Raw genomic sequence first — 16,898 nt, forward strand, 5'->3', positions numbered from 1 at the left:
GCTCTTATGCCTTATGGTCTTAACACAAGGCACCTAATCTGCTTTGGATGATTCTTCAGTATTAGATAGACGGGCTAATAAAGAATCATTACAGCTAAGAAAATGAGTTCTGACTAAATTAGCAGAAGATGGAAGATGAGTACCAGTCACAGGTAAAACCATGCTGCCTGAAACCACAGTCACTATAATGCTGTCAGCAGAAAGCGGCTCATTATCTCAACTGGGCTCCTGCAAAGGATTGATCATTACTAACAGTGAAGAAATTCCCTAGTACAGACATGCTGGCTGATGTGGTTACAACTGCCCTGATAACAACTCTAATGGTCAAAACAACCAGTGAAGGAAAGTCCAGGAATCAAAACCTGAGCAGACATAGCCCACATATAACTGGGTAATATACTTTTACGTGATCAGCTAGTGAATAGCTTGGTAGAAATGATATTTTGATTTGCAGTATATTTAAAAACAATGACGTACAAGTGAGTGTGTGAGATTTACACTCGTGTCTTATCTGGTTAACTAAGATGCAGAAACAGTTGATTGTGTAATGATTCTCAACATGCAAACCCAAGTTACAGGGCACCACAGGTAACAGCATTGGATGGAAATGAATTGACTGCACAATAGAAACAATGATGGTGGGAATCTGAGACCTTCACCTCTCCCAAGGCTCGCACAGGGGTTGGGTTTTATTTTTAAAGAGGCGATTTGGAGACAGAGGTTGTCTTCTGCAGGACTTCTCCAGCTCATTTACCGTAATTTTAAAACAGGACAGAAGAATCACAGAAATTCTATAGATGAGTCACATCATATTTTACGGTTTTAAGTCAGAATTACAGGGGACAAGCAGGAGAATGCCCACCTTGGTAGAAATTCACTATGATGCATCAGTCCCTACTCTTCCAACTTACCTTCAATCCTGCATGCACGTAACAGCTGCAACTGCTGCATTATCTCCTGCTCACTAGCTTGAATGGTCTCCATTAAGTCTTCCATTGTATACTGTAAGATAAAGAATCAGCAATAATGATCAAAAACCTGATACTTCATATTTTAGGTTTACTTAATTATGGACAGGATAACATTGCTCTCAGGCTAGTAGGATACAGATTTGATTTTCTGAGAGTTGAAGTGCTGCATAAAGCAGCACTGACATAACCCAAAAATCAAAGGGAGAATCAACCTACAGGTTACTTTCATTCTCTGGTCACTGGCTGTGCAAAGTTCTAATTATCATCTGCCACATGGGTAAACAACAATGGTTTCGATCCCAGAAATAAAACAGAGCGAGGGTGGGAAGTAGCTTGGAATGAGACCTTCCAGTACAATTGCACCTCTCATAGTACTAATTCTACTACAAACAAAAAAAAAATCCAATTATTATTTTCTCAGGGTAGATGGAAGTTCATGTTGTGGAGCCTTTGCACAATTGACTGAAGGACAATCAATGGCTCAGCAGATTTGCCCCTCCCCCACCCTGATCAACCCAGAGCAGCTGGACCATACAGATAGCCGATGTCAAACTGAGCTGTTGTAGGGCCACTACATCTGGCCTCAACAACACAGGGACATGGAAAGGATCAACTTCAACAAGACATTCTGGTCAGAATTTCAGATGTCAAATAGATTATATGTTGTTAAGAGTATTAATTTTTAAAAAAAATAATCATACGTAATACCTTTGGATAATCCAAATTTCTCTCGTTCTCACCAGATGGTCCATTGTATGGGTTTTCCATTAGAAGTTTCTTTAATTTCTTCAATTTGGGCCGTGATCTCTTCAACTCCCAATAACTTTTAGCAAAACCAAATATCTGTATCAATTATAACATATATAATTAAACACTATTATAGCATTTTCATTTCTTTCTTAAAGAAAGGGACTGGCTAGCTTTGAATTATAAATATATGCAATCTCAGTTAATTAATCCATTAAGACTTCAAATCTCTCCATGGAAGATTAAACTCAGTTCAATTAATTAAACACATCTCTAAGTTAAACAAACAATTGCATAAAAGCCTAACTAACTTACAAATGTCCTTTATTCAGAAAGCCTGCAGCCCTCACTAACGTACATCACAGCAATGTGGCAGTCTCTTAAGTGTCAGGAAAATGGACGAGAAAGCCATTCAGGAAGGCACCTCACAACCACTTTGCCAAGGCAGGCTGGGAATGGCCAAAAAATGCTGGTTTTGCTAGCATAAAGATGTGCAGGAATTTTTTTTAAAACTGCACCATTTCTTTATATTCAAAGACCCACTAACACAACTTAAGTGTAACTAATTTAGATTTTCAATTTTGAAATTGAGTGAACTGGGTATTATTGGGTGAGCACAAGAAAGTGACACCTAGGAAAATGCTCAGTTGAACTTATTGAACACTGGAGAAGGCACAAGGGACCATATGCCCTCCTCCTGCTTCTATGTTCTCAATCTGCAGTTTTTAAACCATTTGCTTACTCAAAAATTTTCTCCAGCCAAATATTTTGTTAAACCAGCAGGATGGCCCACATCCCTGGGAGGTGTCTGCCTTTGGTTTGCCATATCCCTGGGCTATAGGATCTTTCCTCTTTTTCGTGATTCCCTTTTTCTCTGCTACAAACCTGTTTTACAAATCATTATCACTTTTGCCCTCCCCGCAATAACAGTCCTCACTCTCTCATATCCTGGCACTTTCTAAAAAGCAGTTCAAAAATTTCCACTTCTGATGGAAAGTCATCGATCCGAAAAGTTAAATCTGTTTTGTTCTCAAATGTCCGATGCCCGTTGAGATTTTCTCACATTTTCAATTGTTCTATTTCAGATTTCTAGCATCAATATCATTTTAGTCATTCCCATTTTCTCTCTTTCATAGCTTCAAACACCTCGCACCATCCGGGACATGCCCTCTTCTCATACTACCATCGGGGAGGAGGTACAGGAGCCTCAAGACCCATATTCAGCGATATAGGAACAGCTTCTTCCCCTCCGCCATCAGATTTCTGAACGGTCCATGAACCCATGAACACTACCTTGTTATTCCTTTTTTTCCCCACTATTTATTTTTATTTTGTAATTTATAGCAATGTTATGTCTTTGTACTGCTGCCACAAAACAAATTTCACGACATACAAGTCAGTGATAATAAACCTGATTCTGAATACTACCATAATTTATGAGCGAAACAAAGGACTGCAGATGATGGAATCTAGATGAAAACCACAATAATGTTGGAGGAACTCAGCAGGCCAGGCAGCATCCGTGGAGAAAAGCAGGTGGTCAACGTTTCGGGTCAGGACGCTTCTTCAGGACTGAAGATAGGAAAAGGGGAAACAGAGCAGAGCAGTGATAGGTGGACAAAAGAGGGGAGGTGGGGTGGGCACATGGTGGCGATAGGTAGATGCAGGTAAGAGATAGTGATAGGCAGGTGCAGGGGAGGAGGGGAGAGCAGATCCACCGTGAGATGGGTCGAAGGTAAGGAGAGAAAGGAAAGACCATTAGTCAGTCCCTCGAGTCCTGGCAACAGCCTCATAAACCTCCTCTGCACTCTTTCCAGCTTATTGGCATCTTTCCTATAGCAGGGTGACCAAAACTGAACATATTATTGCAACTGTGGCCTCACCAACGTCTTGTACAACTGCAACACAACATTCCAACTTCTATACTCAATGCCCTAACTGATAAAGGCCAGAATGCCAAAAGCCTTCTTCACCATCCAGATTCAGGGAACCATGTCTGTGTACGTCTAGGTCTCTCTGCTGTACAACACTCCCCAGGGCCCTACCATTCACTCCTACCCTCATTTGTCTTCCCAAAATGCAACACCTCGCACTTATCTGAATTAAACTCCATTTGCCATTCCTCAGCCCACTTACCCAGCTGATCAAAATCCCTCTGTAAATCCTGATAACCAACTTCACTGTCAACAACACCACCTATTTTAGTGTCATCTGCAAACTTACTAACCGTGCCTTGTACATTCTCATCCAAATCATTGATATAGATGACAAATAGCAATGGGCCTAACACCGATCCTTGGAGGACACCACTAGTCACAGGCCTGCAGTCTGAAAAACAACCTTCCACCATTGCCCTCTGCTTCCTATCAGTAAGCCAATTCTGTAACCAATCAGCCAGCTCTCCCTGGATCCCATGTGATCTAACTTTCCACAGCAGCCTACCATGTGGAACCTTATCAAAGGCCTTACTGAAGTCCATCAGTGCTGCACTCATCGATCTTCTTGGTTACTTCTTCAAAAAACTCAGTCAAATTCATGAGACATGATCTCCCACATACAAAGCCTAATCAACCCTTATCTTTCCAAATGCTTATACAACTTATCCTTCAGAATCCCCTCTGGTAACTTACCGACTACAGATGTTAGGCTCACTGGTCTATAGTTCCTTGTTTTTTCTTTGCAGCCCATCTTAAATAAAGGCACAACTTTAGCCACCCTCCAGTCTTCTGGCACTTCACCCGTCACTAATGATGCTGCATATATCTCAGTAATTTCTCCTCTAGCTTCCCCCAGTGTTCTTGGATATGCCTGATCAGGCCCTGGCGATTTATCTACCTTCACGCGTTTTAAGATATCAATACCTTCTCTGCTGTAATGCAGACTATCCCAAGACCTCCCCATTAACTATCTCAAGGTCTGAAGTCTTCATGTATTTCTCTGTGGTAAAAACACAGGAGAAATGTTCATCAAGGACCTCACCCATCTCCTGCGATTCCACACAAAGATGTTCATTTTGGTCTTTGAAGGGCCCTATTCTTTCCACAGTTAGTCTTTTTCCCTTAATACATAAAATCTCTTTATTCTCCTTTGCCAAAGCCATCTCATGTCCCCTTTTTGCCCGATTGATTTCCTTCTTGAGTATACTCCTGCAACCACTATACTCCTCCTGGGATTCACTTGATCCCAGCTGCCTGTACCTGACCCATGCCTCCTTCCTTTACCTAAAAGAGCCTCAATATTGCTCGTCATTCAGGGTTGCCTACTCCTGCCAGCCTTCCCCTTCACTCTAACAGGAACATGCAGATCTTGAACTCTTGATATCTCACTTGTAAAAGCCTCCCACTTGCCAGACATATGGACATATCCAGAATGGTGTGTTGCTCCTTTCTCCCAGGGTCAAGGATGTCAGAAAAAGGTTGCAGGATTTTGAAGGGAGAGGGTTAATGGTCAGAGATCATGGTTCATATTGGTATTAACAAAATAGGCAAATCGAGGAATGAGGCCCTTCAACTTGAATTTAACAAGCAGGATCTCTGAGGGCTGTAATCTTTGAATTACTTCTGGTGCTATGTACTAGTGAGTACAGGAATGGGAGGGCAGTTAAATGAATGTGTGGCAAAAAGGATGATGTAGGAGGGAGGGTTTTGGATTAGTGGATTAGAGCTAATGTTTCAGGTCAACCCTTAATCAGAACAGAGAAAGAGCGAAAATATTAATTTTAGGTTGCAGAGAGTGTGGGGGAGGGATGTACAGGAGAATGGAATCTCCGATGGGGTGTGGTCAGGGTCACTGTGGGGATAAAATGTTGTTGAGGTCACCTGGTTGATGGATTAATGAGGGCAGTCAGAGACAGAAAAAAAACAAAGGAATGCAGGAGCTATGAAAGGCAGCGCTGAAGGGACTGCTAAGCAAGTCAGGCCATACTAATGGAGAGAGAAAAAAAAGAGCCAAACTTACTGATGAATTGGCCTGTTCAGAAACAAATGGAGAGCTGTTGAATTCAGTATAGTGTCTGGAAGGCTGCAATGTGCTCAGACTGAAGATGAGCTTTTGTTGTAACAGTGCAAGAGGCCACAGACAGAGAGGTCGGAGTGGGATGGAGAGTTAAAGTGTGAGACAACAGGAGGCTCAGTGTCACCTGTGTAGGTGCCTACAAAGCAATCACCTAATCTGTGTTGGGTTTATCCACTGTAGAGAAAACTACATTGTGAACACCAATGCAGTAAATTAGATTTGAAAAAGCACAAGTGAATCGCTGCTTCACCTAGAAAATCTGTTTTGGTCCCTAGATGACGGGAAAGGAACAGTTAAAAAGGACAGGTGTTGCATATCCTGTGGTTACATGGGAAATTGCTATGAGAAGGGAAATGCTATAAAACGGGTGGGGAGAGATGGCGGAATTTCACTGAAGGTGGCAGAAGTTATGATGGACGATCCAAAGAACAAGGTGGATGGGTTGGAAAGCAAGGACATTCTATCCTGGCTCTATTTGGGAGCAGAGGGCATGAATGCAGAGGGGCAGGAATTAGATAAGATGTGATGAAGGGCTCTGTTAACCATGGCACAGGGGAAGCCATGGTTCAGCAAGGAAAACATCTCAGAGGCACCATGGTCTTGTCATCAGAGCAAATATGATGGAGGTGGAGAAATCCTTGCAAGAGACAGAATGGGAGGAAGTATTGTCCAGGTGGGTGTGGAAGCCTGCAGGCCTCTAATGGATGTTTGTCACGCACCCATCTCCACCACCCCTCCCCGAGATGGAGGCAGATCCAGATGGAGAAGGCAAGAATAAGTTGGATCATGTAAAGGTGACAGCAGAGCGGAATTTTACAAACATAATTAAATCTTCAAGTTCTGTATGAGTGAAGACAGCTTTACACGTGCCTATATAGTCATCAATGTACTGGTAAAATAGCAGAGGGAAGGGGACCAAGTAGATCTGAAACAAAGATTATTCCATGTATCCCACAAAAAACTGGCATAGCCTGAACCCCTTTGAGTTCCCATAGGTACCTTTAATCTGGAAAAAGTGAACGGAGTTGAAGAAGAAGCTGTTCAATGTAATAAAGGGTTCAGCCAGGCAAATGAGTGTATAGGTGGAGGGAACTGGTTAGGCCTCTGTTCAAATAAGAAGCAGAGAGGCCTTACACCAACCAAGTGTGGGATGGAAGGACAAAGAGATTGTACATCAGCGGTAAAGATGAGCCAGCTGGGACCAAGAAATTGGAAACTGTCAAAGTGGCAAAGGGAGAGGTGAACAGCACATGTGCAGATGCATGGCATTAAGCGTGCATCTCAGAATGCAGTGAGAACACTGCCTGAAGAATGACCAGATAGTTTGAAATATACATGTGATCTCTGGTGGATCATAATTGTGAAGGGTGAAATTTCAGCTGGAATCCATGTAGGATGAGTTAGAGCCAGAGACATTTGCTCAGGAAAGAGAAGTGGTTATGGAAGCAAGTTCTGGCCAACACCTTATCGCAGATAAGAAATGAGACAGAAATCATCAAGGCTGAACTAGGAAAAAGGAACAGATGGAAATCCCATTAGGGAAATGAGCAAAGATTCTTTTAAAAAAAAATCTGCAGATGCTGTAAACCTGAAATAAAAACAAAAAAAACTGGCAAAACTCAGTAGGTCTGTGGCCAAGCAGCTCCTCAGAACGGGGAGCTAGGAATCATGGGAAGGTTGGCCAAGCTGACCTTGGACTGGTATGGGATCCAAATCCACAAAACTAGCTGGGCCAAACTTTCAGTCTGAGCTCACAGGTTAGTGATACTACTGCAATGGAATAGAAGCTGTCCTTGAGTCTGGTGGTACACGCTTTCAGGCTTTTGTTTCTTCTGCCCGATGGGAGAGAGAAGAGAGAATGTCCAGGGTGGGTGGGGTCTTTGATTACATTGGCTGCTTTACCCAGACAGTGAGAAGTGTATGCAGAGTCCATGGTTTTGGTGATGTGCTGAGCTGAGTCCACAACTCTCTGCGGTTTAGTGCGGTCTTGGGCAGAGCAATTGCAGTACCAAGCCATGACGTATCTGGATAGGATGCTTTCTATGATGCATCAATAAAAATTGGTGGAGATCAAAGGGGACGTGCCAAATGTCTTTAGCCTCCTGAGAAGGTAAAGGCACTGGTGAGCTTTCTTGGCCGTGGTATCAACATGGTTGGACCAGGACAGGCTATTGGTGACGTTCACTGCTAGGAACTTGAAGCTTTCAACACTCTTGACCTCAGCACCATTGATGTAAACAGAAGCGTGTGGACCCCTCTTCCTGAAGTCAATGACCAGCTCTTTTGTTTTGCTAACATTGAGGGAAAGGTTGTTGTCATGACAACATGTCACTCACCCCTTTATCCCACTCATCGTTATTTGAGATATGGCCCACTACAGTGGTGTCATCTGTGAACTTGTAAATGGAGTTAGAGCAGAAACTGGCCACACAGTCATGAGTGCATAGGGAGTAGATTCAGGGGCTGAGGACGCAGCCTTGTGAGGCACCAGTGTTGAGGATAATTGTGGCGGAGGTGTTACTTCCTATCCTTACTGATTGCAGTCTGTTGGTCAGGAAGTCAAAGATCCAGTTGCAAAGGGAGGTGTCAAGTCCCAGGTCTAGGAGTTTGAAGATGAGTTTGCTTGGAATTATAGTATTGAAGGCAGAGCTGTAGTCAATAAACATTAGTCTAACGTAGGTGTCTTTACTGTCCAGATGCTTCAGAGATGAGTGTAGGGCCAGGGAGACGGCATTCACCATTGACCTGTTTCGGTGGTAGGCAAATTGCAGTGGGTCAAGGTTGTCTGGGAGGCTGGAGTTGATGTGTGTAATGACCAGCCTCTCGAAGCACTTCATGATGTTGGAGGTCAGAGCCATGGGTGGTAGTCATTAAGGGATGTTACCTTGTCTTTCTTAGATACTGGGATGATAGTGGTTTTCTTAAAGCAGGTGGGAACCTCAGATTGAAGTAGGGAGAGGTTAAAAATGTCTGCAAATACCCCTGCCAGCTGATCTGCGCAGGATCTGAGGACATGGCTGGGGACACCATCTGGGCCAGATGCTTTCTGTGGGTTCACTCTGCAGAAGACTGATCTGATATCTTCAACGGTGACTGTGAGTTCAGGTGCACTGAAGGCAGTCAGGGTGGATGGTGACATTTAATTTCCCTTCTGTTCAAAACGTGCATGGAATGCATTAAGCTCATCAGCACGGGACGCACTGTTGTCCTCGATGTTCTACTACTTCGTTTTGTAGCCCACTATAGCATGCAAGCCCTGCTACAACTGGCGGCTGGTCTGGGACTCAATTTAGGACCGGTATTGTCTCTTGGCATCCCTGAGAGCTTTAAGAAGGTCATATCTCCATTTCTTGTTCGGTCAAGGTTAACTGATTTGAATGCTGCAGTCCTGGAGTTTAGTAGGGAATGGATCTCCCAGTTCATCCATGGTTTCCAGTTTGGGAACACCCGGATTGACCTCTTTGGTACAGTCCTCTAAACACTTGCTGATGAAGTTTATGATGGTGGTGACAGTAAGTATACAGTATTAAGGACAAGAGGATTCCTAGAGGAGTAGGGGTATGAGGGACCAAGGTAACAATTTGTCTGTGGAGCCAGAGGTTGTAGGTGTGATGCGAAATGAATATTTCTCAACTATATTAACTATGGAGAAGGTCAGTGTGGTTAGAGAATTCAGGGAAGGTGGTGAAATTCTAGAACAAATTACCATTGAAAAGGAAGAGGTATTAGGTGTTTTAAATGGGCTTAAAAGGTGGATAAATCCCCAGGGCCTGATGACTATATCCCAGATTTCTTTGGGAGGTAAAGAAGATTTTTGTCAGAGCATCAGCATGTTTCAAATCTTCTCTGGCCACAGGGGAGGTGCAAGATGACTGGAGTTCAGCAAGGATAAGCTAGGTAATTACGTTCCTGTGAGTTTAATACCAGTGCTAAGAAAACTAATTGAAAAATTCTGAGGGATACCACTAATCCGTACTTCGGAAGGCAGAATCAACATGCCTTTGTTAAGGGGAGATTCTGTATGATTAATCTGATTGAATTTTTCAAACAGGTAACCAAGGGTTGATGAGGGTAATAGGGTTGATGTAGTCTGCATAGATATCTGCAAGGCCTTTGACAAAGTCCCACATGGGAGACTGTCCAATTGGTAATAGCCCATGAGATCCAGACAAGTTGGCAAACTGAATCCAAAATCATCCTGCTGGTAGGATGCAGATGTGACTGTCGAGGGTTGGTTTTGCCAGTGGAGTCTGTGACCAGTTGTGTGGCACAGAGACTGGTGCTGGGACATATGACTGGGATGATTACCAAGTCTGCAGACGACATGAATATTGATGTTGTTGTCGATAGCAAGGAGAATAGTCTTAAACTATAGGACATTATTGATGGATTGGTAAAATGGGCAGAGATATGGCAGATGGAATTTAATCCTGAAAAATGAGAGGTGATGCATTTTGAGAAGACTAGTAAGACTAGGCTATGCAGAAGAAATGCTACTGTTCATGCTAAAGGATCCCTGAAGACAGCAACGTGGTAGTCAAGAAAGCATACAGAATACTTCGTTGGAAAATAAGAACAGGGAGGTTATGGTGCTACTATATAAAACATTGGTTTGGTCACAGCTGCAGTTCTGTTTCCCAAACAACAGGAAAGATGTGATTGCGATGGAGAGGGTACAGAGGAGAATCAGCAGTAAATTGCCTGGGATGGAGTGTTTCAGCTTTGAAGAGAGTAGATTGGATGAGTTTGTTTTCCTTGGAGCAGAGAAGGTTGGACAGGGACCTGACTGAGGCATACATAATTATGAGGAGCATAAATAGGGTAGACAGCAAGAAACTTTTCCCCTTAAAATCAGTAAGCAGAGGGCATAGGTTCAAGATAAGAGTCAAGAGATTTAAAGAGAATTTGAGGAAGAAAATTTTCATCCAGAGGGTGGTTGAAAGCTGAAACATATGCTTAACAAGGTGGTGGAGGCAGGTACTCTCATAACATCTGAGTATTTAGTTACAGGACAATATCTGAAACACTACGACATAGAAGGCTACAGGCAAAGAGCTGGAAAATGGGATTTATACAGATGTGTATTTGATGGCTGATACAGACTCCAAACCAGGAAACACTGATGAGATAAACATAAAGGTAGCAAAGGATGAATGTTTGTAAATAGGTGAGAAATGTGCCAGATAGCTAACAGCAGCCATTGATAGGAAGTAGCTGAGCCATGAATGGATCAAGTATCGGGGATACAATACATTTAAAAGTTAGGCACCAATGTAATGTGGAAATACCAAGAGGGACACTCTGACTATAACTTAGGCATTGGATCATCGGAGCTCCCAGAAAGCTCTGCAGCCACCAGTCTAAAATGCTCAGAAATGGTCAGAGTCTCATCTGATGGGTTTTTAATCACCTTGTCACATATTATCATTGTATTTAAGAGTTGGGGAAAAAAAGTACATCAAGGAAGACTCTCCCAACTATTCCCCACTGCCATTCATGCTTGTACTGAGATTGAATAAAGGTTGACCTCAGAGTAGCTCTTCATCCATACAATCTTCAAGACTTAACTACTTAAGATGTAGTTTTAATATTTTACAAGCCTATAAACCAAAATACCTCTGCTCTTCCACAACACCTCTTGACATCTCAAAGCTTTTTCTTCCTTATCAAAGTCGTCAGAACTGTGATGAAGTAAACATTCACTTGAAAGGATGAGTATTATGACAAATAAGTCCTGAATACTGTCCAAGGCAAGCCAATCTATTTGACTGGCACCTGCCCAATGACATCATTAGCCAGCCTCTCCACTGCTGGCGCAGTAGTTGTAGTACACAAGAGCTCATTAACTCTACATTGCCACTCTATAATCACTGAAAACTTGCAACATCATTGAGATACCGTGACTTACAACTTGCATTTACGTTAGCTTTTTCTAACACTACAACATGTTTAACAGAAGCATAACAGAAGAAATGTTAACAGAGCAGATATTAAGATGGTGACCTTAAAGCTTTGTCATACAGGTATATTTTAACCAAAGGCCCTCGAGTTGCTCAGTCAGCCTCATTCAATGGCACGACTGCTTTCCCACCTCTGGCAGATTGATAATGCAAACTTCCACTGAAGCAAAATGTTAAAGAAAACCAATGGCAAAAGAAAAAACATGCAAAAAATGAAAATCAGAAAAGCATAAAATGTCCTCTGAAAAGGCCCAGCATCCCATCAGTTACTTCAAGCTGCTTGCACTGGCCATCCCACCACCATCTCTGGATAACGAGGGAAAAAAAATTAAAAAAGAATTGGTCCATCAATATCCACACTTAGAGACCGATACTTTTTAAGAAACACCTGTTTCACAATCTGCATGCAGTTAATTCTTCCTTCATAAAGTTTTTGTTTATATAACAGTTTCACCTGACAGTGCATCACATGTTGTACGCTGGTGTTGGGTGGAAGCTGATCAGGGGTTTTACAATCAGGTATAATGAGCAGCGTGTTCGATGTATCAGCCACCTTCAAGTCATAGGTTTTATCCTCACTACACAATACAGCATGTTCATCCTTATCACCTCGGATAATCAAGCTAAAAACAAGAAACAACATGGAAAACTAATTAAACAATGTCTGAACGGTATTCAATCAAACATTTCTAACTTATTTGGAAACATCAAAATATAAAATTTGTGTATACTCATCAGCTATCCAAGGCAGGAGAGGCCTAGAAAGTCAGAACCTGCATTGATGGGCTATAGGTTATTTCAGGTATTTGTGGAAAAGAGTTGGTGGTCAAAATGATAAAGTTCCTTCACCAACTCCCATCCACACTGATGTTAATAAAACAAAACTCCTCCCAAGCAAAGTCTGGAACTGAATCACATTGTTTGGAATGCATGTGTGATATATGACCCTGAAGTTACCTTTAAACTGCATTTTATACCATCACTAAGTCCACCTGTGCCACATCCATAACATTGACCAATTCTGCTCCAGCCTTAGCTTATCTTGTGCTGAAACATTTCTGTGCCTTTCTCAATTATTCCAATGCACTTTGGCTGGTCTTCCTCTGTCCAAACTTAATGTTTTCTTAAACTATATACTAACTTGGATCAACTGCATTCACGATCAGCCTTGTACTTGACAGCATACATCGACTCCCAGTAGAGCAATGCCTCAGTTTTAAGATTCTCATTCGTATCTATAAATTTCACCCATCCACCTTCTTGATCTTCCCCAAACTTAATCACTCCACTATCAGTGTCCTTGCTTTCCCCACAAGGCTCGAGGCTATGGTATTTACTTCCCAACCATTGCTGCTTCTTTACTCCATTTTGTTCCTTATTGACACTCCTTAAAACCCAACTCTTCCTCAAACTTTACATCATATGCTTGGCTATCTCCTTATGTGATCTGGCATCAGCTTTGGTTTAGAACTGATCGTCTGATGCACTTTTTGATATTTTGCGCTGATGTTTAAAGTATTACAGAAATACACAACCTACGATTTTGTTCCTGTTTCTTCCTCCAAAATGTTAACTCCACAATTAATGGGAGCATTCATTTAACCTTTGAATGCTCTTCTTGGATCTCAAAAAGGATTCATGGGAACTATAGACAGGGTCATCATACACCTCCATGTAGTCCATGACAACAAAAAATAAGCTTCTAGTGTCAGTCATGGTACAATCAGTAGCATTCCTCACTTTACAGTCAGAAAGCAATGGGCTGGAGTCCAAATCCCCCTCCAGAAGTGTGACAGCAATTCATTGCTGAAGCAATACTGTTTTGCCCAAGATCCATCCTTCAGATGATTTTTTAACCAGCGCCTGGTCTTCTCTCCCTGTGAAAGTAAACATTCCTTTGCTATTAATTATTAGAATAGGAAGGTCATACCCAATATTTTGGGAAATTTCCCTCTTTCAACATCACTAATTACCTTCATCACTCAGGGCATTGAGTATAAGACTCAGGAAATCACATTGCACCTGTAGAAGACTTTGGTTAGAGCACACGGAATATTGTGTGCCGTTTCTGGTCGCCCCATTGCAGAAAAGGACGTGGAGACTTTCAAGAGGGTGCCAAAGAGATTCACTGGGATGCTGCCTGGATGAGAGAGTATGAGCTCATGAGGAGAGGTTGGACAAACTTGAATTGTTTTCTCTGGAGTGTTGGAGGCTGAAGGGAGGCCTGATAAATGTTTATAAAATTGAGGCGTAGATAGAGTCTTTTTCCCATATCCGCTTCAATTTGCCTACCGCCACAACAGGTCAACAGCAGATGCAATTTCTCTGGCTCTTCACTCTGCTCTGGTCCACCTGGACAACAGGAACACGTACATCAGGCTGCTGTTCATCGACTACAGCTTGGCGTTCAACACAATCATCCTAACTAAACTCACCATCAAGCTACAAGACTTGGGCCTTTGTACCTCCCTCTGCAGCTGGATACTCAACTTCTTCATCGGCAGACCTCAATCAGTGAGGATCAGTAACAACATCTCCTCCTCACTGACCATCAACACAGGTGCAGCTCAAGGGTATGTATTTAACCCCCTGCTCTACTCTCCATACACACATGATTGTGTGACTAACCATAGCTCCAATGCCAGATACAAATTCACCAACAATACCACTGTTGTTGGACGAATCACAAGTGGTGATGAGTCAGCTTACCAGAGCAAGGTGGGACACCTGGTTGAGTGCTGCCTCAACAACAACCTCTCACTCAACGTCAGTAAAACTAAAGAACTGATTGTTGACTTCAGGAAGGGGAAGGAGAGTGAACATGCGCCAGTCTACATTGGGGGAAATCGGTGGTGGAGAGAGTCAGCAGCTTTAAATTCCTGGGCGTTAACGTATCGGATGACCTGTCCTGGGCCCAGTACATAGATGCAATCACAAGGAAGGCGTGCAAGCATCTTTACTTTCTTAGGAGGTTAAGGGCTAAATCTCTTAATCAAAAACTCTAACAAACTTCTTCGATGTACTGTTGAAGGTATCATGTCTGGTACAGCAATTTGAACACACAGGAACACAAGAAGCTGCAGAGAGTAGTGAACTCAGCCCAATACATCGTGGGCATATCCCTCCCCACTATCAGTAGTATCTACAGGAGGCGCTGCTTCAAGAAAGCAACTTCCATCATCAAAGATCCCCACCATCAGGCCCACATCATCTTCTCACAGCTACCATCGGGGAGGAGGTACAGAAGTCCGAAGTCCCACACCACCAGGTTCAAGAACAACTACTTCCCTTCAATCATTTGGTTCTTGAACCAACCAGCACAACCTTAATCACTACAGTTTAGCAACACTATGACCACATTGCACTAAAATGAACTTTTATTTGTACTAATTGTATTCTTTCTTGTAAAAATTGTGCATAATTTATGTTTAATTTATGCTTTTCTTGTAAATGCTGCTTATATGATGCTATGTGCCTCTGATGCTGCTGCAAGTAAGTTTTTCATTGCACCTGTGCATACATGTACTAGTGCATACAACAATAATCTCAACTTTAATAAATGTCAAATCCTGGAGGACATAGTTTTAAGGTGAGAGGGGAAAAATTTAAAGGAGATATGCGGAATAAGTTTGTTTTATACAGAGAGGGGTAGGTGCCTGGAATGTGCTGCGGGGTGGTGGTCGAATCAGACACAATAATGGCATTTAAGAGGCATTTAGACAGGCACATAAACATGCAGGAATGGAGGGATATGGATCATGCATTTTCTCACCTGCACTGCACTTTGTCACTGTAATACCATATTCTGCATTCTGTTACTGCTTTTCCCTTGTACTACTTCAATGTAATTATGTTTTGAAATCATCTATATAGAGGGCTTGCAAAACTAAATTTTTCACTGCCTCAGTACATGTGACAATAATAAACCAATTCCAGTGTGCAGTCAGATTTGTTTAGTTTTGTTTGGCATCATGGGCAGCATAGACATTGTGGACCAAAGGGCCTGTTCCAGTGCAGTACTGTTCTATGTGTCATGTTCGAAGGATTTTCAAGATATCACACTGCCATTAGTGGGATCTGCAAGCAGACTATCCTGTTTTCCACAACCATAACTGGGAAAGTACGATCTTGCTCAGGCTTCTTGAGTTTGTGATTGATGCTACCTAAGTGCTAAATAAAAACAGTAGGCACAGGAAACATTCGGCAGATCAGGCAGCATTGGCGACAATAGACACCGTTAACTTATCAGGTCAATAACCCTGCAAAGCTGAAATACGTAGCGGTTAGCTTGACACTATTACAGCGCCAGCGACCCGGGTTCAATTCCGGCCGCTGCCTGTAAGGAGTTAGTACGTTCTCCCCGTGTCTGCGTGGGTTTCCTCCGGGTGCTCTGGTTTCCCCCCACATTCCAAAGATGTGTGGGTTAGTAAGTTGTGGGCGTGCTATGTTGGCGCCGGAAGCGTGGTGACACTTGCGGGCTGCCCCCAGAACACTCTGCGCAAAAGATGCATCTCACTGTGTGTTTCGATGTACATGTGACTAATAAAGAAATCTTATCTCGACATTTTTTCTTTCCGCAGATGCTGTCCGAGCTGCTGAGTATTTCCAACTTGCTGTGTTTTTCTTTCAGATTTTCCAGCAATTGCAGCTTTTGTTTTTCAGTTACCCAAACCCAATTGTTTTTAATTTCTCACTGTCAGGGAGGAATTAGGAAGATTAGACTCTGCAGCATCATACAGCATGAATCCTACCTCTGCCCAGATTCAATGTATCTACAAAGCGTTTCGTCCAGTTCCATGAGGCAGTAATCCCCCGAACTGACACTTTCACTGAACGATATACATTGCACCGACGGCTGGAGATCGGCCGGGACCAATTTCGCCACTTCTAACGTGGCCTGAATTTCCTCCAAAGTCCTCATCGCTTCAGGCGGCCACAGAAGTAAAAGACACGGCCGCACGACGCGCCCTCAGCCCCTCTGCGGGAGAGTGACGTCCGGCAGAGCCAATAGGAAATGGAGCCGGGCCCGGGCATGGAAGGCTGCATCCAATCAAGTTCGAGGGCGGGACAACTGAATACTTCCGCAAGAGAAAAGCGCGCCACTTCGCTAGTCGGCTGTGGTTTCAGTTGAGAGAGAGGAAGATATTGTAGTGTGACCCTCCTGTGCATGTTGGCACTCCTCAGAATTATGAGAAAATACATAACA

General features: G+C 42.8%; 1 protein-coding gene across 1 annotated transcript in view; it reads right to left on the reverse strand.

The window, feature by feature from the left end:
* Positions 1–16,647, reverse strand: part of dscc1 (DNA replication and sister chromatid cohesion 1) — a 42,776-nt gene extending 26,129 nt beyond the window's left edge. Inside the window, exons 1-4 of the mRNA XM_052023352.1 lie at positions 16,444–16,647; positions 12,147–12,315; positions 1,680–1,814; positions 912–1,002 (exon numbers count right to left, since the gene is read on the reverse strand). Of these exons, the coding sequence (XP_051879312.1) occupies positions 912–1,002; positions 1,680–1,814; positions 12,147–12,315; positions 16,444–16,613 (565 nt within the window). The 5' untranslated portion in view covers positions 16,614–16,647. The remainder of the gene's footprint in view (positions 1–911; positions 1,003–1,679; positions 1,815–12,146; positions 12,316–16,443) is intronic.
* Positions 16,648–16,898: the final 251 nt, after the last annotated feature.

The sequence above is a fragment of the Pristis pectinata genome, chromosome 9, assembly GCF_009764475.1.
Source record: "Pristis pectinata isolate sPriPec2 chromosome 9, sPriPec2.1.pri, whole genome shotgun sequence".
In the NCBI taxonomy this organism is placed as follows: Eukaryota; Metazoa; Chordata; class Chondrichthyes; order Rhinopristiformes; family Pristidae; genus Pristis; species Pristis pectinata.